This window comes from Antedon bifida, chromosome 9 (genome assembly GCF_963402885.1).
Source record: "Antedon bifida chromosome 9, ecAntBifi1.1, whole genome shotgun sequence".
Taxonomy (NCBI): domain Eukaryota; kingdom Metazoa; phylum Echinodermata; class Crinoidea; order Comatulida; family Antedonidae; genus Antedon; species Antedon bifida.
In genome coordinates, this window is record NC_136234.1 from 11,856,357 (window position 1) to 11,874,566 (window position 18,210).

The following is an 18,210-nucleotide window of genomic DNA, read 5'->3' on the forward strand; positions in this document are numbered from 1 at the left end:
TCGGTAAACGATAATAGATAATGAAGACTGGTAAATGATGTTAAAGATGGTAAAACGATGAAGACGATACAACGATGATGTTGAACATGGTAAAACGATAATAATAAAGACGGTAAAACAATAATAATGAAGATGGTAAAACGATAAAGATGGTAAAACGATAAAGATGGTAAAACGACGATGATAATGAAGATGGTAAAACGATGATGAAGATGAAGACAGTAAAACAATAATAATGACGATGGTAACGATGATAATGAAGACGGTAAAACAATAATAACGAAGATGGTAAAACGATAAAGATGGTAAAACGACGATGATGAAGATGGTAAAATGATGATAATGATGGTAAAACAATGATGATAAAGATGGTAAAACAATGATAATAAAGACGGTAAAACAATAATAATGAAGATTGTTAAACGATGAAAATGGTAAAACGACGATGATAAATATGGTAAAACGATGATGATGCTGCTGCTGCTGCTGATAATGATGATGATGATGAAGACGGTAAAATAATGATGACGAAGATGGTAAAACGATAATGATGATGACTTTAAAAAGACGAAGATGAAGATGGTAAAACGATTATATGGTAACACTCTGACCATCAGGTCAACAACACCTTTTCACTTTTTCTGATGTGTTATAGCCAGAGCAGTCTGCATTACATTGAATATTGAAATAAAACTGTGTATGGACAAAACTTTGCTGTTTGTATTTTGAATTTACATTCTGTGACTATGTGACATCCTGCCGCTGCGACTATTATATAGTAACGTATACACTAAAACACCAACGTTACAATAATGGTAAAACGATGGTAAAGACGGTAAAAAGATAATAAAGACGGTAAAAACGATGAATATGGTAAGACGATGATAATTAAGATGGTAAAACAAGGATGAAGATGTTAAAACGATGATAACAAATTAAATAAATCAATGTTAACTTTTTGGTTAAACCAGTTGACAAGTACTTACTTGCTACGTTTCAGCTACTTTCAGTAGCCTTGATCACGCAAATGACGTTGACATGATGTTCTGTCATTCGTCATAGTTCGGTGACTTGCGCCATCTTTCGTCTGATGTTCAGCTTTCTGCTGGTGTCCCCCTTTGGATGCTCGGGTGTCCCTTGAAGAAGAACTCCTCCAACATCTAAACACCATTGACCAGACAGGCCAAATAAAATTCACTATGGAGAACATGAAAAACAACACCATCCCTTTTCTCGATACTCTAATCACTATTCAAGACAATGGTAACATAAAAACATCAGTGTACAGAAAATCGACACACACAGACCAATACCTACACTTTCAATCAAATCATCCACTCGAACACAAACTTAGCGTAGTCAACACCCTAGTGGACAGATGTGAATCCATCGTATCAACAGAAGAAGGACAAAAACAAGAAATGAGCCATATAAAAGCAGCTTTATCAACATGCGGATATCCAGACTGGAGTTTTAAAAGAGTTAAAGACAAAAGGGAACATAGAAAAGCAAACAAAGACAAAGAAATAACAACAGATAAAGAAAAATCCAGAGTCAACATTGGTTTACCGTATGTCGAAGGGATGACTCAAAGGCTAAGAAGAACATTGAAACAGCACAATATAAATACATATATCACTCCCAAAAACAAATTAAGAGAAAGTCTCGTTCATCCTAAAGACAAGATTGACAAAGATCAACAGTGTGGTATAGTCTACCAAGTAGGTTGCCACAACTGCAAGAAGGTATACATAGGGGAAACAGGCAGAGCATTAAAAACAAGAATAATAGAACACAAAACAGACGTGGAAAAAAATACGGTAGGGACAAGAACCAGGAGCGCTCGCCACTCACAATCTAAAATTCTACACAAATCAGCTATCACAGATCACGCCACCATAGAAAATCACATACCGGATTTTGAAAATACAAAAATATTAGACAAAGAACAACACTACTTATCAAGAAAAATAAAAGAAGCCATTTGGATAAGAAAAACAAATATGAACATCAACAGAGACCAGGGAGGACATGAACTGAGCCACATCTATGATGACTTAATAAAAAGGGACACCCGAGCATCCAAAGGGGGACACCAGCAGAAAGCTGAACATCAGACGAAAGATGGCGCAAGTCACCGAACTATGACGAATGACAGAACATCATGTCAACGTCATTTGCGTGATCAAGGCTACTGAAAGTAGCTGAAACGTAGCAAGTAAGTACTTGTCAACTGGTTTAACCAAAAAGTTAACATTGATTTATTTAATATATATTTGAAACCAGATGAAAAAAAAAAAAAAAAAAAATTTTTTGAGGATGATAACAAAGATGTTAAAACGATAATAATAAAGATAGATAATAATATAACACCAATCAATTTCGTTGAATTTTAAAATGATTCAACTGCTGTTACTTCAGTAACTACAATTTGTTTACTCTTTTTAACAGGTTTGTCCAATATTTTAGCAAGCTTGTTTTGGCTAATCATAAGCACTGTTTATATCACTGACTGTCTCCAACTTTACATTGAAACAAACTAAAACCGTACATTTTGCAGTAAAAAATATGGTTACTGCAGTAACTGCAATATATATTCATTTTGACACTTTCACAAAAAATGTAATCAAAGTTCTTGTACTGTAGTCGTTATTTATAATTAAATGTCAACATAAATAAAACAACATTACTGTACCGTTTGAAAACAAAATTACAACAAAGAAAATGATACGCTCTATATTTATAATATTATTTCAAATTTATTCTTCTCTTCAACACTATCTTACAAAAGTAGATTAAATTGTAGATTTTAATCGATGTATGTCTGGTGTTGTAACACTACACATACATCGATATAAGATAGTAAAGTTAGGTTTGTGGTACACCATGTTTCCAATAAGGAAACAATATATTATGGTTGAGAATGGCTCAACGTTTCTGTTGTGCTACAGTTGTCGTGTGGGGAATGGTCCACCACTTTATTCCCTTTTGAAAGCACATGGTGTACAGTACTACAAATATAACTTGGTATTTATGTATGCAAACCTTTAAACTATACCTCAAAAGCATGTAATCTCCACTTAGATATCAATATACTGGAGAGAGTATAAAAATATACATCGTTACCATACTAAACCACAAAAACCAGACATGAGATTACTTCTACACAATCAAGTAGAATTAAGATATACAGTAGAATCCTATTTAAGGGACACCATTGAGACCAATACAAATAACTCTTTTTCAATAGAAGAGTTTCTTCCGATTAGTTAGGCCACAGTTTTCATATGTTTTACCCATGTTAATTCCTCAACTGGTGTTTTACAACTTTCTCTCATTTAGCCAACAAGTGTCCATTAATAAAGATTTGACTGTATATGAGGATAAAATAATAAGTAATAAGAAATTATCTTATACTACAAACAACAATGATATCGGCTACATACTTATATCTACAAATACATACATAATTAACAATTAATGCAGGACAGATTCCTTTGGATTCTATATTTCTGACCCGTGAATGAACCACGAGGGCAACGGCTTGCAACGTATCAATTCAGCTATGCTAGCTTACTCGAAGAGATTATACTCCGGTAACAATGCAAAGTGATATTTCTGCTCCGTTCTACGAAGAGGGCAACGATTTTCAACGTATCTAGTCTATATATTAAGTATATATATAATATTTCTGCCCTGCTTCAATAAGAGCAAGGGCAACGTTTCTCAACGTATCGTTAATAAACAATTTAGCTTCAACTAGTCAGCTGTCGAATTTTCTGAATTCTTCCATTCTTTAAACTGTACTCAACAAAGGTAAGAAATGAAATGACAATATTATACAAGGGGATGGTCCCACTAGAGGTGTCTAGCAGACGGTGTAGGCGTTCCACTAAATAATTCTTCTTTTCCTAATTAGATTGTTGGGAAAGATCTAATGTTGGTTTATCCAGGTAAGCGTGCGCGAAATAGACACAAAATCCTGTTTTAAATCCATAGAACAATCACATAAATCATGCAATTTGAAAATGTAATTGAGTAGATGTACATAATGTCTCCTCATCCAAAATCTGATTGTAATGCCTTCTATCCAGGCATAATTCTCATCTAGAACCCACACCGAAGACTGACTTTATAGCATTCTAGCATTTCCTTTTCAGATATTAGGAAAAGCATATTTAATTTATGATTCTAAAATAATTGTAATAACAAATTGAAAATATACATAAGCAAAATAAGTAGTAAAAGATAATTGAAGAAATACATTATTAGACCCACTTTAGATTTGTTTCTATTTTCTGGATCTGAATGTTCTTGGTCATCGGAGACAGTGTTTTCTAGATTTTTGTTGTTATAATTTGATTTTTGATCATCAGAGATTTCTGCATTTTCTAGATCAGAGTTTTCATTTCCTAAGTTGTCTAAGTCCGAGTTTTTATTTTCTAACTTGTCTAAATCTGAGTTTTCACTTCCAATGTTGTTTAGGCCTAAATCCGAGTTTTCATTTCCCAAGTTGTCTAAATCTGAGTTTTCATTTTCTAACTTGTCAAGATCTGAGTTTATATTTTCCAATTCTGAGTTTTCATTTCCTAAGTTGTCTAAGTCAGAGTTTTTATTTTCTAACTTGTCTAAATCTGAGTTTTCACTTCCTAAGCTGTTTAAATCCGAATTTTCATTTCCCAAGTAGTCTAAATCTGAGTTTATAATTTCCAAATGTTTCATATCTGAGTTTTCATTTCCTAATCTGTTTAAATGTGGGTTTTCACTTCCTAAGTTTTCATTTCCTAAGTTGTCTAGATCTGAGTTTTCATTTCCTAACTTGTCTAGATCTGGGTTGTTATTTCCTAAGTTTTCTAGATCTGAGACAGAATTAGAAAAGAAATTATGACCACTACTGATCCATTTTAATTTAGCAACTGATGTTTCATCTATGATATCTGAAAGGTCATTGCCCTTTAGATACAGCATACCCTTTTTCATTACTATTCTGTTTCTTTCACATTCATTAAATACAGACATTATAATACCCCCTGAAAGATTGCAATTTTCCAAAATGAGATGTTCCAAAGATGGAGAGAATTTTATTAAACCAGCTAATGTGGATCCTACAAGGTTATTAAGTCCACTTAAATCTAACTCACTCCAGGTTAACTTACTGTCTTTAACCCTACATACATCCACAAGTTCTTCTAGGTTATCAACTGACAGGCTATAATCATGCCATTTAAAAGTGGAATAACTCATACAATGCACCAACTTAAAAAGTGAAACACCATCAATTTTTGACAGATTGTTTTCTTCTAGATACAGCATTTCAGGTTTCAATACCACATTGTTTTTAACACATTCATTCAATAAATCTTTTATAATACTACCTGAGAGATGGCAGTTATTCAAATAAAGATGTTGAAGCACTGGAGAGAATTTAAAAACACATGCCAATTTTGATCCTTCAATTGAAGCTAAGTTAACCCAGCTTAAATTCAATTTTCCCCAAGTCAATATCTTACCATTTTCATAACAGGCATCGGTAAGACCTTTTAGGTTATCAACTGAGAGGCTATAATCAGAAAATGTAAAAGTGTCATTATCCATATCAATTAGATCTACCAACCTAAATAGTGTAACACTATCAATATCTGACAAATTGTTTTCTTCTAGATATAGCATGTCAGGTTTCAATACCACTTTGTTTTCATCACATTCATTCAATAAATCTTGTATAATACTACCTGAAAAATGGCAATTACTCATGTCAAGAGTTTTTAATTCTGGGGAGAATTTTAATAAACAAGCTAATTTTGATACTCCAATGGAAGCTAAGTTAAGCCCCCTTAAATTTAAATGTTCCCATATCAATATCTCATTATGTTCATAACAGAAATCTATCAGACCTCTTAGGTCATTAACTGACAGGCTATAGTTATACCATTTAAACATTTCATAATTCATACAATCTACCAACCTAAAAAGTGAAACACCATCAATATCTGAAAGGTTGTTTCCATCTAGATCAAGCATGTCTGGCTTCAATACCACTTTGGTTTTATCACATTCATTCAATATATGTTTGATAAAGCTACCCGAGAGATGACAATTTCTCATATCAAGACGTTTTAATTGTGGAGAGAATTTTAATAAACAAACTAATTTTGATACTTCAAATGAAGTTAGAATAATCTCCCGTAAATTCAACTTTGTCCATGTCAATATCCTACCATGTTCATAACAGGCATCTGCAAGACCTCTTAGGTTATTAACTGACAGGTTATAATCACACCATTTAAAAGTTTCATCATCCATATCAATTAGATCAACCAACCTAATTAGTGTAAAACCATCAATTTCTGAAAGATTGTTTCCCTCTAGATCAAGCATGTCTGGTATTAACACCACATTGTTTTTATCACACTCATTGAATAAATCTTTCATAATACTACCTGAGAGATGGCAATTTCTCATATCAAACTGTTCTAGTTGTGGAGAGAATTTAAACAAACCAGCTAGTTTTGATACTTCAATTGAAGCTAGATTAATCCCACTTAAACTCAACTTTTCCCATGTCAATATCCTACCAAATTCGAAACAGGCATCTGCAAGACCTCTAAGGTTATTAACTGACAGGTTATAATCACTCCATTTAAAAGTGGAATAATTCATACAATTTGAATCCACCAACCTAAATAGTGTACTGTCATCAATACCTGACAAATTGTTTTTCTCTAGGTCAAGCATGTCAGGTTTCAATACCAAATTGTTTTTATCACATTCATTCAATAAATCTTTAATGATACCACCTGAGAGATGACAATTTCTCATATCAAGACGTTTAAGTTGTGGAGAAAATTTTAATAAACAAGCTAATTTTGATCCTTCAATTGAAGCTAGGTTAATCCCATCTAAACTCAACTTTTCCCATGTCAATATCCTACCATATTCATAACAGGCATCTGCAAGACCTCTAAGGTTATTAACTGACAAGCTATAATCATCCCATTCAAAAGTAGAATAATTCCTGCAATTTGAATAGTCCACCAACCTACATAGTGTACTTCCATCAATTTCTGACAAATTATTTTCCTTTAGATCAAGCATATCATGCTTCAATACCACATTATTTTTATCACATTCATTCAATAAATCTTTAATTATACCACCTGAGAGATGACAATTTCTCATATCAAAATGTTTTAGTTGTGGAGAGAATTTTAATAAACAAGCTAATTTTGATACTTCAATTGAAGCTAGGTTAATCCCATTTATACTCAACCGTTCCCATATCAATATCCTACCAAATTCAAAACAGGCATCTGCAAAACTTCTAAGGTTATTAACTGACAGGTTATAATCACTCCATTTAAAAGTGTAATAATTCATACAATTTGAATCCACCAACCTAAATAGTGTACTGTCATCAATACCTGACAAATTGTTTTTCTCTAGGTCAAGCATGTGAGGTTTCAATACCAAATTGTTTTTATTGCATTCATTCAATAAATCATTAATGATACCACCTGAGAGATGACAATTTCTCATATCAAGATATGCAAGTTGTGGAGAGAATTTTAATAAACAAGCTAATTTTGATCCTTCAATTGAAGCTAGATTAATCCAATGTAAGCTCAAGTTTTTCCATGTCAATATCCTACCATATTCATAACATGCATCTATAAAACATCTGAGGTTATTAACTGACAAGCTATAATCATCCCATTCAAAAGTAGAATAATTCATGCAATTTGAATCCACCAACCTACATAGTGTACTTCCATCAATTTCTGACAAATTATTTTCCTCTAGATCAAGCATATCATGCTTCAATACCACATTATTTTTATCACATTCATTCAATAAATCTTTAATTATACCACCTGAGAGATGACAATTTCTCATATTAAAATGTTTTAGTTGTGGAGAGAATTTTAATAAACAAGCTAATTTTGATACTTCAATTGAAGCTAGGTTAATCCCATTTATACTCAACTGTTCCCATATCAATATCCTACCATGTTTAAAACAGGTATCTAAAAGACATCTTAGGTTATTAACTGACAGGTTATAATCACTCCATTCAAAAGTGGAATAATTCATACAATTTGAATCCACCAACCTAAATAGTGTACTACCATCAATTTCTGACAAATTGTTTTCCTTTAGATCAAGCATGTTATGTTTCAATACCACATTGTTTTTATCACATTCATTCAATAAATCTTTAATGATACCACCTGAGAGATGACAATTTCTCATATCAAGACGTTCAAGTTGTGGAGAAAATTTTAATAAACAAGCTAATTTTGATACTTTAATTGAAGCTAGGTTAATCCCATCAAAACTCAACTTTTCCCATGTCAATATCCTACCATGTTTAAAACAGGTATCTAAAAGACATCTTAGGTTATTAACTGACAGGTTATAATCACTCCATTCAAAAGTGGAATAATTCATACAATTTGAATCCACCAACCTAAATAGTGTACTGTCATCAATACCTGACAAATTGTTTTTCTCTAGGTCAAGCATGTCAGGTTTCAATACCAAATTGTTTTTATCACATTCATTCAATAAATCATTAATGATACCACCTGAGAGATGACAATTTCTCATATCAAGACGTTTAAGTTGTGGAGAAAATTTTAATAAACAAGCTAATTTTGATCCTTCAATTGAAGCTAGGTTAATCCCATCTAAACTCAACTTTTCCCATGTCAATATCCTACCATATTCATAACAGGCATCTGCAAGACCTCTAAGGTTATTAACTGACAAGCTATAATCATCCCATTCAAAAGTAGAAGTAGAATAATTCATGCAATTTGAATCCACCAACCTACATAGTGTACTTCCATCAATTTCTGACAAATTATTTTCCTTTAGATCAAGCATATCATGCTTCAATACCACATTATTTTTATCACATTCATTCAATAAATCTTTAATTATACCACCTGAGAGATGACAATTTCTCATATCAAGACGTTTAAGTTGTGGAGAAAATTTTAATAAACAAGCTAATTTTGATCCTTCAATTGAAGCTAGGTTAATCCCATCTAAACTCAACTTTTCCCATGTCAATATCCTACCATGTTTAAAACAGGTATCTAAAAGACATCTTAGGTTATTAACTGACAGGTTATAATCACTCCATTCAAAAGTGGAATAATTCATACAATTTGAATCCACCAACCTAAATAGTGTACTGTCATCAATACCTGACAAATTGTTTTTCTCTAGGTCAAGCATGTCAGGTTTCAATACCAAATTGTTTTTATCACATTCATTCAATAAATCATTAATGATACCACCTGAGAGATGACAATGTCTCATATCAAGATATGCAAGTTGTGGAGAGAATTTTAATAAACAAGCTAATTTTGATCCTTCAATTGAAGCTAGATTAATCCAATGTAAGCTCAACTTTTCCCATGTCAATATCCTACCATATTCATAACAGGCATCTGCAAGACCTCTAAGGTTATTAACTGACAAGCTATAATCATCCCATTCAAAAGTAGAATAATTCATGCAATTTGAATCCACCAACCTAAATAGTGTACTACCATCAATTTCTGACAAATTGTTTTCCTTTAGATCAAGCATGTTAGGTTTCAATACCACATTGTTTTTATCACATTCATTCAATAAATCTTTTATAATACCACCTGAAAGATGACAATTACACAAATTGAGATGTTGTAGTTGTGGAGAGTATTTTAATAAACAGGCTAATTTTGATACTTCAATTGAAGCTAGGTTATTCTCACTTAAATCTAATTCTATCCACGTTAACATACTATCACATCCATGACAGAAATTTACAAGACCATATAAGTGATCAACAGTTAGACTGTCAGGTTTAAAATGAATATTTCTAAGGTTAGGTGAATATTTCAAAGTATGTATTATAAAGCTAGGACTTTGTAAGTCATCAAATGAAACGTTTTTAAAGCCGTATTGAAATTTAAATTTGTCCATTATAGTTTCAATAGTTTCAATCTCATTGTCTTTATATTCATCTATTAATGGTTCTATTTTAATTACTTCTTCATCATCCCTTATTGGTTCATGCATGACTATTAAGAAATGAACTACCATAGCACAAAATTCTGAAGTTGGTGTATGTGGTCTTTTCCCCATAACCACTGAATCCCACTCTTCACTAAATTCGTAGCATTTGCTCATAAGTTCTACCAAATGTATTTTTGATAATGCTATTTGCTCACCCAAAGGATTGACATAATCTAGAGCATATCTAAATGACTCAGACATTTCTAAACATGTTTCCTTAAGTACTTCATCCTCTGATATTTTTGTATCTAATTCTTCTATTACAGAATGTTTTTCCTTTACATATCTAAAATACTTTGCCAGTGCATACAAGTTTGAAGCTTTCACTTTCAGCCAATGTTTCATTAATTTACCAGCATCAGCACCTAGGAATCCTATAGTGAATATGATTGTCGTATGTAGATATTTATTAAATATTATCATTTCACACTCTCCCTCCTTTAAATCACCTGAAAGACACTTATCAGAAAGGTAAAACCCTGCTAATGCCTCTGAAACTAGCTTGTGTGGTGGAGCAAACATCTCGTTTCTATCTCTTTTATTAAGAGGTGGTTTTTTGTAGACATATCCAATTTTCAGTGCCAATTCTACAATTGATTTATCTTTAACCATATTTGTGAACTTAGACTTGTCAATTATCAGTTCATTTGTTTTTAGTCGTTCATAAATGCATTGGCCTAACGCCAGAATAGCAGTTTTATAATCATCTTGAATTTGGTCAAAATTTGCAATTGCAGATTTATTTCCATCACTATTTTCTTTCGATAAATATTGATTTAAAGTGCAACAAATTAGTTCTTTGAAAAGATCCGACAAATCATTGGGAAGCTTTCTAAATTCTTCCCAAATGCTACAAATCAGAAGTAATAATAAAGGAGATGAACAAAGTTCAATTATATCTTTATTTTTTAATGAATCAGTATATTCGTCTTCTGAATTTGAATCTTCTAGATCTGAAATTTCTGGATCAGAATCTTTTGAATTTAAATCCTCTGAGTCATCAGAATCCTCAGAATTAGAATTTGTGTGTGAATTTAATTTTAGTTTTTTTATTAACGTTTTTCCTAATTGTGAAAATTCTTTAAAGTATTTCTTAATGTAAAGTTTTATACTTTTTACACTGAATCCATTAACTTCAACATGTACATCACAGTTTTCAACAAATGTTGTAATATTTTCAGGTCGTGATGTTATTAATGTGGTATGTTTGTGTTTTGGTTCAAATTTCAGTAATTGTAGTGGTTTTTTAGCACTTTGCTTTAACTCATCTAATCCATCTAATAGTATAACTATTTCATTCCCCTTTTCTATCATGAATGTTTTAATTAATTCTTTAGGTTCCTTATTGGATACCGGTATCTCTTTGATATGGTTAGCAAATGTTTCAAGGTCAATTTCGTCAACAATAGTATCTATGACCGTTTTTCCTGACTTTATGTCTCTGATATTTATCAGAAACAATACTTTGTCAGCAAAAGTATCATCATTATTAGTAGCCCAGTTAAAAGTAATATATCTGAGAAGAGTTGTCTTTCCCATCCCCCCTTTACCTGTTATTAGAACTTTACATGAACTTCTATATTTTATCATCTTCAATACATTTACTAAAGTTGTAGTTTTAGCATCTTGTCGTCTTTTGGCATGGTCAACCTGTTTTTGTTTTGTAGATTGAAGTAACTTAAGATCTGTGAATACGTCTGCAAGGTTAACTTTGTTTTCTTCATTAAAAACTGCTGTTCCCATTCGGTTCATATCTTGATATAAGTGTTGTTGTTCTTCTTTCAGAAATGTCTTGATAGCTGTTAAATAAAATCAACATTTAGAAAATAAAGAATCTTCATCTGAGGCATGCCAAGTTACTTGAACGCTAGTCTAGGAAAAAGTTAACTTTTCTGTAGTCTTAAAATGTTTATAAAACCAATTACCTTTATCTATTGTTGATAGTTTCATTACTCTTTCAGTATATTCTGTATCTAAATTTTAAAAAAGTACACATTACAAATATTAAGAACGTCACATGAACAGTATGTTTGGACTAGTTTTTATTCTAAAAAACTTTTTACAAATGTTTAAGAAATGAATATTTGTTTCCAATTTACTTGAATTACAATAATTTAAATCTAGTTATACAGTGTAACAGAAATAAAGAAAAGAAACGTACGGAAAATGAATGAGAAAAAAAAAGAGAACAGAAAGAGGAAAGTAAAGACAATTAGAAAGTTCCTTATAAATTGTAATAAATATAACTCAGTTTATGAAACTTTTATCCACGATTGTTGTCTCTTTGAAGTACTTAATCAGCCTCTATTTCTTTACTGACACACAGTGAGTAAAAAGAAGACTATACATACCGAGTAGTCTCTGTGCAGCGGATTTTCCAAGAAGATGTGCAAACGTATCTATTTGTGCAGGTGTGTCTAGTAGTTTTTCTCTTTCTAGTATTAACACAGCATCCCAAATATTTGTGAATTCAAATTTGTTCAGTACATCATAGCTATGATTAACTTTGTTCAACTCATATTTTCCACTTTCTCTTAAAGCCTGGAATAGTTGTTTTCGAAACAATGACAGCTTTTCGTCATCAACAGGTTGAACATTGTTATCTACCATATACTGAATTATCAGTTCTTTAGCTTTTATGAAACCTGTTAAATTTGCGATGTCCAACAGAAGACTAACATTATGAGGTGTGATTTTACCAATTCGTTGAAGTTCATTAAATAAAAAAATTCCTGTATTATCTTCACATGTAAGGTCCTCTAAATACAGGAAATCATACAGGCAGAATCTTAACCACCTGAAAAAGCGACCCTCATAGATACTGCTAAGTTCAGATTTTAAAGTCTGGAACGTATTTTCAAGGTAGGCATCATATTTAGTTTTGTCTGAAATCGAAAATGAAAAAAGTAAAGTAATCTTACAAAATATTAGCATAAATTTTAAAATAGTGTATGTTTAAACATGACATTAATCTCATCATCAACATTCGTTTTGTTTCTGGCAATGCAATTGAACCTGAAGTATATATTATTTGAATGTAAACATTCTTTAAAAAAGGCGAATCTCCGACAGCTACCATATGACAACCCTAGGTTTGACAGTCAATGGTTAAGCATCACAAACATAGGCAATAGTAAGCTTGCATAACTAAAGTTATAAACATAATGTTTATTACTATACCTTTTGTGGATGCCATGTTGTTCAACTACTATTATTTACAACGCACTTCCTTATTGTCACTTGTATTCATTCTGTGAAGAAATTTGCTAACAAATATCATTCCCTAATTTGATAGGAAATTAATATTTATCATGTAAAGTATTATGCAAAGGTACACTATGAAATTTCTAGCCATGAAACCTAATATTTGTGTGGTACCGTATCAAAGCATGTTCACGTCAACGTTTATAATTTCCTTGGAAACCTGGTATTTTGGTTGTTATGAGCTGTTATTATAACAAAGAATGCGTTGGTTCACAGTAAAATAATATTTATTTATTATACAGTAATCTATTTTGTTAAATGTGAAATTAAAAAAAATGTTTCCTTTTAATTAGGTGATCATTTAGAATAAAATGATCACCTATTGTTATTGTATAAAATCTTTATTATTATTTTTTTTTTTCTTTTTATTGTTTCTGTACACTATTTTGTGTAACAATTACCTCAAAAAGTTTAATGTCAATGATTACAAAAATTTCAGAATATCTTTCAAATAATATAACTTAATCCTAATAAGCTTTCCAGCGTGATCACTCATCCGTGACGACATTTATACGCCATTTTGCGAAATCACATTATCAATCATATCTCCATAATTCATTATCACATATTAATGAAATTCACTACACGTAAACTTCAGATCAAGGGTAAAAATATTAGCAAATAAAAAGTTGCGTGTTTCAAGGTCATGCATGTGAAATCGCGCGCTAAAAATTTAAAACGCGCAAAATTAGGTTTTGATCAATTTAGAGCATGAATTAGGCCATTTGCGTGTTTCCAAAAATTACTGCGCAAAAAAAAATTTTGCGCGCGCGATACTTAAAAAGCGTAAAAAATATGAATTTTTTTTACAAATCTCATTCTACTCACCATCCTTAGTACATTCACCAAATTTGAGTCAGTTCCGACTTAAAATAACGCTATACGAGCACGTTAAAAATGACAAAATGCGCACATTAATTTGACAAAAGTTCTGAAAATGGTGAAAAATAGGTCTTTTTTAAAATGAAAATAATTCTTCAGAATGCAAGATGACCCCCGATTTTTTTAACTTATTCTGGAAGCCATTGAGTTGTAGATATGAATTCATGTACACATTTGACGTACAAAATGTTTTGACGTCATCAAATGGCCACTTGAATTTAAATATTAGGATTTGTTATCTTTTTGTGTAGATTATCACATTCAACAGAGCGCATCTTGGTTATGTGTGCTCGAATTTCGCACAAATTTCAGTATGTGCTTGCTTAATTAATTATCTTTATCATGAGTTGACACTATTTTCATTTTATTGACGTTATCACGCGTAAAAACTTGAATAACGTAGGCCGTGTAATTTCACCTTCGCAGTAAATTTGAATATCTTACAGCTCTTCAGAATTGAAGGTTACCTTGATGATTATAATTTATTATGAAAGCTGATGAAATGTAGATATTAATTCATATAAAAATTAAGCCTATCGGATGTTGTGACGTTAACATATGGCCAGTTGAAGTGAAAAAGTAGTTTTTTCATATTTTTCGTCAAAGTTATACACATTTCAAAGAGCGCGCACAGCGCTTCTACGTGCCAAATTTTTTTCCAAATCTTATATTTTTTTGCTCAATTAATTATCTTTCGAAATTGTCATCTTAAAGTTTAGTTTGATAACGTCATCATGCCAAAAAATTAGAACATGTGTGTCCCGTAATTTCACCTATGCTACACTGTATATAGATATACAGTATATACTGTACATATGGCATATAGGCACAACTCAGCACTATAAGCGTATATAATAGGATGGCATACATCAACATTTTCCGATCGTATGTTAACGTACGTGCATGTTTAAAAAAAAATAATTTCAGTAAAATGATCACCTATAATTCGTCAAAGTGACGAATTAAATTCTAGTTTTTGATTTGATATTGATATTAGGTTAAAAGCATATCCGGATATTCACCCCCTGGACATTTACCCCCCGGAAAACTACCCCCCGGACAACCACCACCTGGACAACTACCCCCTTAGGACAACTACCCGTTTAGGACAACTACCCCCCGGACAACTACCCCCCGGACAAATACCCCCCAGACAACTACCCCCTTAGGACAACAACCCCCTTAGGACAACTACCTCCTGGACAACTACCCCACGGACAATTACCCCCTAGGAACAACCTGACTCTGCAACAGTGTATAATAGGTAGTTGACCGGGGGAGTAGTTATCCTAAGGGGGTAGTTATCCTAAGGGGGTAGTTATCCTAAGGGGGTAGTTGTCCGGGGGGTTGTTGTCCGGGGGGTTGTTATCCTAAGGGGGTAGTTGTCCTAAGGGGGTGGTTGTCCGGGGAGTAGTTGTCCGGGGGGTAGTTGTCCTAAGGGGGTAGTTGTCCGGGTGGTAAACATCCGGGGGTAACTGTCTAGGGGGTAGGTGTCCTAGAACCGGTTAAAAGATACCATAAACAACAAACAAAGCAGTCATCATTTACCTAGTTTACATTTGCTCTTAAGGCATTTGATATGAAACCACCTCAAACTGATTCCCAGAAATCTCAATACCAGAGTGAATATCTCACAATTTGTTCCTTATACACACGTTTGTTATTGCACGCATCCCTATACACATGGTATCAAAAGGAAATTGTACTGGGAATGTTTATATGAATCTGCCATTTTGGATCTAATTTAGAGGCCAAAATGGGTCTAATGCCCAACCTATCCCCAATTTAGATGTTTTGTTAAAGAAATTTTCATTACTGCATGCATCTCTACAGTACTACATTGTACTATGAAGTTTTAATAATCCGACACCAATAATTTAGCGGCCAAAATGGGGAAAAATGTCCCACTTTCCACCCACTTAGGGGTAATGAGGTATCACAATGATCAACATTTTACTGAGAACATTTACTACATTTGAACCGTTGTGGAGGGTTCAAGGTGGGTGGATGGTCGTTGGGAAGCGGAGTAGATGAAGGGAAGAAGGTAATGGGGTATGAAATGACCAGAATTGTTTTAACCTTCAATTTGCCTTCTCTGATACTTTCTATAATTAGGTGATCATTTAGAATAAAATGATCACCTATTGTTATTGTATAAAATCTTTATTAGGTGATCATTTAGAATAAAATGATCACCTATTGTTATTGTATAAAATCTTTATTATTTTTTTTCTTTTTATTGTTTCTGTACACTATTTTGTGTAACAATTATCTCAAAAAGTTTAATGTCAATGATTACAAAAATTTCAGAATATCTTTCAAATAATATAACTTAATCCTAATAAGCTTTCCAGTGTGATCACTCATCTGTGACGACATTTATACGCCATTTTGCGAAATCACATTATCAATCATATCTCCATAATTCATTATCACATATTAATGAAATTCACTACACGTAAACTTCAGATCAAGGGTAAAAATATTAGCAAATAAAAACACATGCGCACGTAGATTCATGCACGTGATATCGCGCGTTAAAAATTTAAAACGCTCAAAATTAAGTTTTGATCAATTTAGAGCATGAATTAGGCCATTTGCGTGTTTCAAAAAATTACTGCGCAAAAATGCGTTTTTGCGCGCGCGATACTTAAAAAGCGTAAAAAATATGAATTTTTTTTACAAATCTCATTCTACTCACCATCCTTAGTACATTCACCAAATTTGAGTCAGTTCCGACTTAAAATAACGCTATACGAGCACGTTAAAAATGACAAAATGCGCACATTAATTTTACAAAAGTTCTGAAAATGGTGAAAAATAGGTCTTTTTTAAAATGAAAATAATTCTTCAGAATGCAAGATGACCCCCGATTTTTTTAACTTATTCTGGAAGCCATTGAGTTGTAGATATGAATTCATGTACACATTTTACGTACAAAATGTTTTGACGTCATCAAATGGCCACTTGAATTTAAAAATTAGGATTTGTTATCTTTTTGTGTAGATTATCACATTCAACAGAGCGCATCTTGGTTATGTGTGCTCGAATTTCGCACAACTTTCAGTATGTGCTTGCTTAATTAATTATCTTTATCATGAGTTGACACTATCTTCATTTTAATGACGTCATCACGCGTAAAAACTTGAATAACTTAGGCCGTGTAATTTCACCTTCGCAGTAAATTTGAATATCTTACAGCTCTTCAGAATTGAAGGTTACCTTGATGATTATAATTTATTATGAAAGCTGATGAAATGTAGATATTAATTCATATAAAAATTAAGCCTATCGGATGTTGTGACGTTAACATATGGCCAGTTGAAGTGAAAAAGTAGTTTTTTCATATTTTTCGTCAAAGTTATACACAATTCAAAGAGCGCGCACAGCGCTTCTACGTGCCAAATTTTTTTCCAAATCTATTTTTTTGCTCAATTAATTATCTTTCGAAATTGTCATCTTAAAGTTTAGTTTGATAACGTCATCATGCCAAAAAATTAGAACATGTGTGTCCCGTAATTTCACCTATGCTACACTGTATATAGATATACAGTATATACTGTACATATTGTATATGGCATATAGGCACAACTCAGCACTATAAGCATATAATAGGATGGCATTCATCAACATTTTCCGATCGTATGTTAACGTACGTGCATGTTTAAAAAAAATTAATTTCAGTAAAATGATAAAAATGATCACCTATAATTCGTCAAAGTGACGAATTAAATTCTAGTTATTTTTTTTTTTTTTTTTAGGTGATCATTTAGAATAAAATGATCACCTATTGTTATTGTATAAAATCTTTATTATTTTTTTCTTTCTTTTTATTGTTTCTGTACACTATTTTGTGTAACAATTATCTCAAAAAGTTTAATGTCAATGATTACAAAAATTTCAGAATATCTTTCAAATAATATAACTTAATCCTAATAAGCTTTCCAGCGTGATCACTCATCCGTGACGACATTTATACGCCATTTTGCGAAATCA

General features: G+C 32.1%; 1 protein-coding gene across 1 annotated transcript; it reads left to right on the forward strand.

Moving 5' to 3' along the window:
- The first annotated feature begins 1,199 nt into the window (after window positions 1–1,199).
- On the forward strand, window positions 1,200–2,469 carry LOC144852952 (uncharacterized). The gene is made up of 2 exons (XM_078711006.1): window positions 1,200–1,721; window positions 2,452–2,469. Exons 1-2 carry the CDS (start codon window positions 1,200–1,202, stop codon window positions 2,467–2,469), a joined length of 540 nt encoding a protein of 179 aa, XP_078567132.1.
- The last annotated feature ends 15,741 nt before the right edge of the window (window positions 2,470–18,210 follow it).

What these genes read in the sequence shown, in the direction of transcription:
- LOC144852952 (XM_078711006.1), top strand. Translation starts at nt 1,200, where the DNA reads ATGGAGAACATGAAAAACAACACCATCCCTTTTCTCGATACTCTAATC.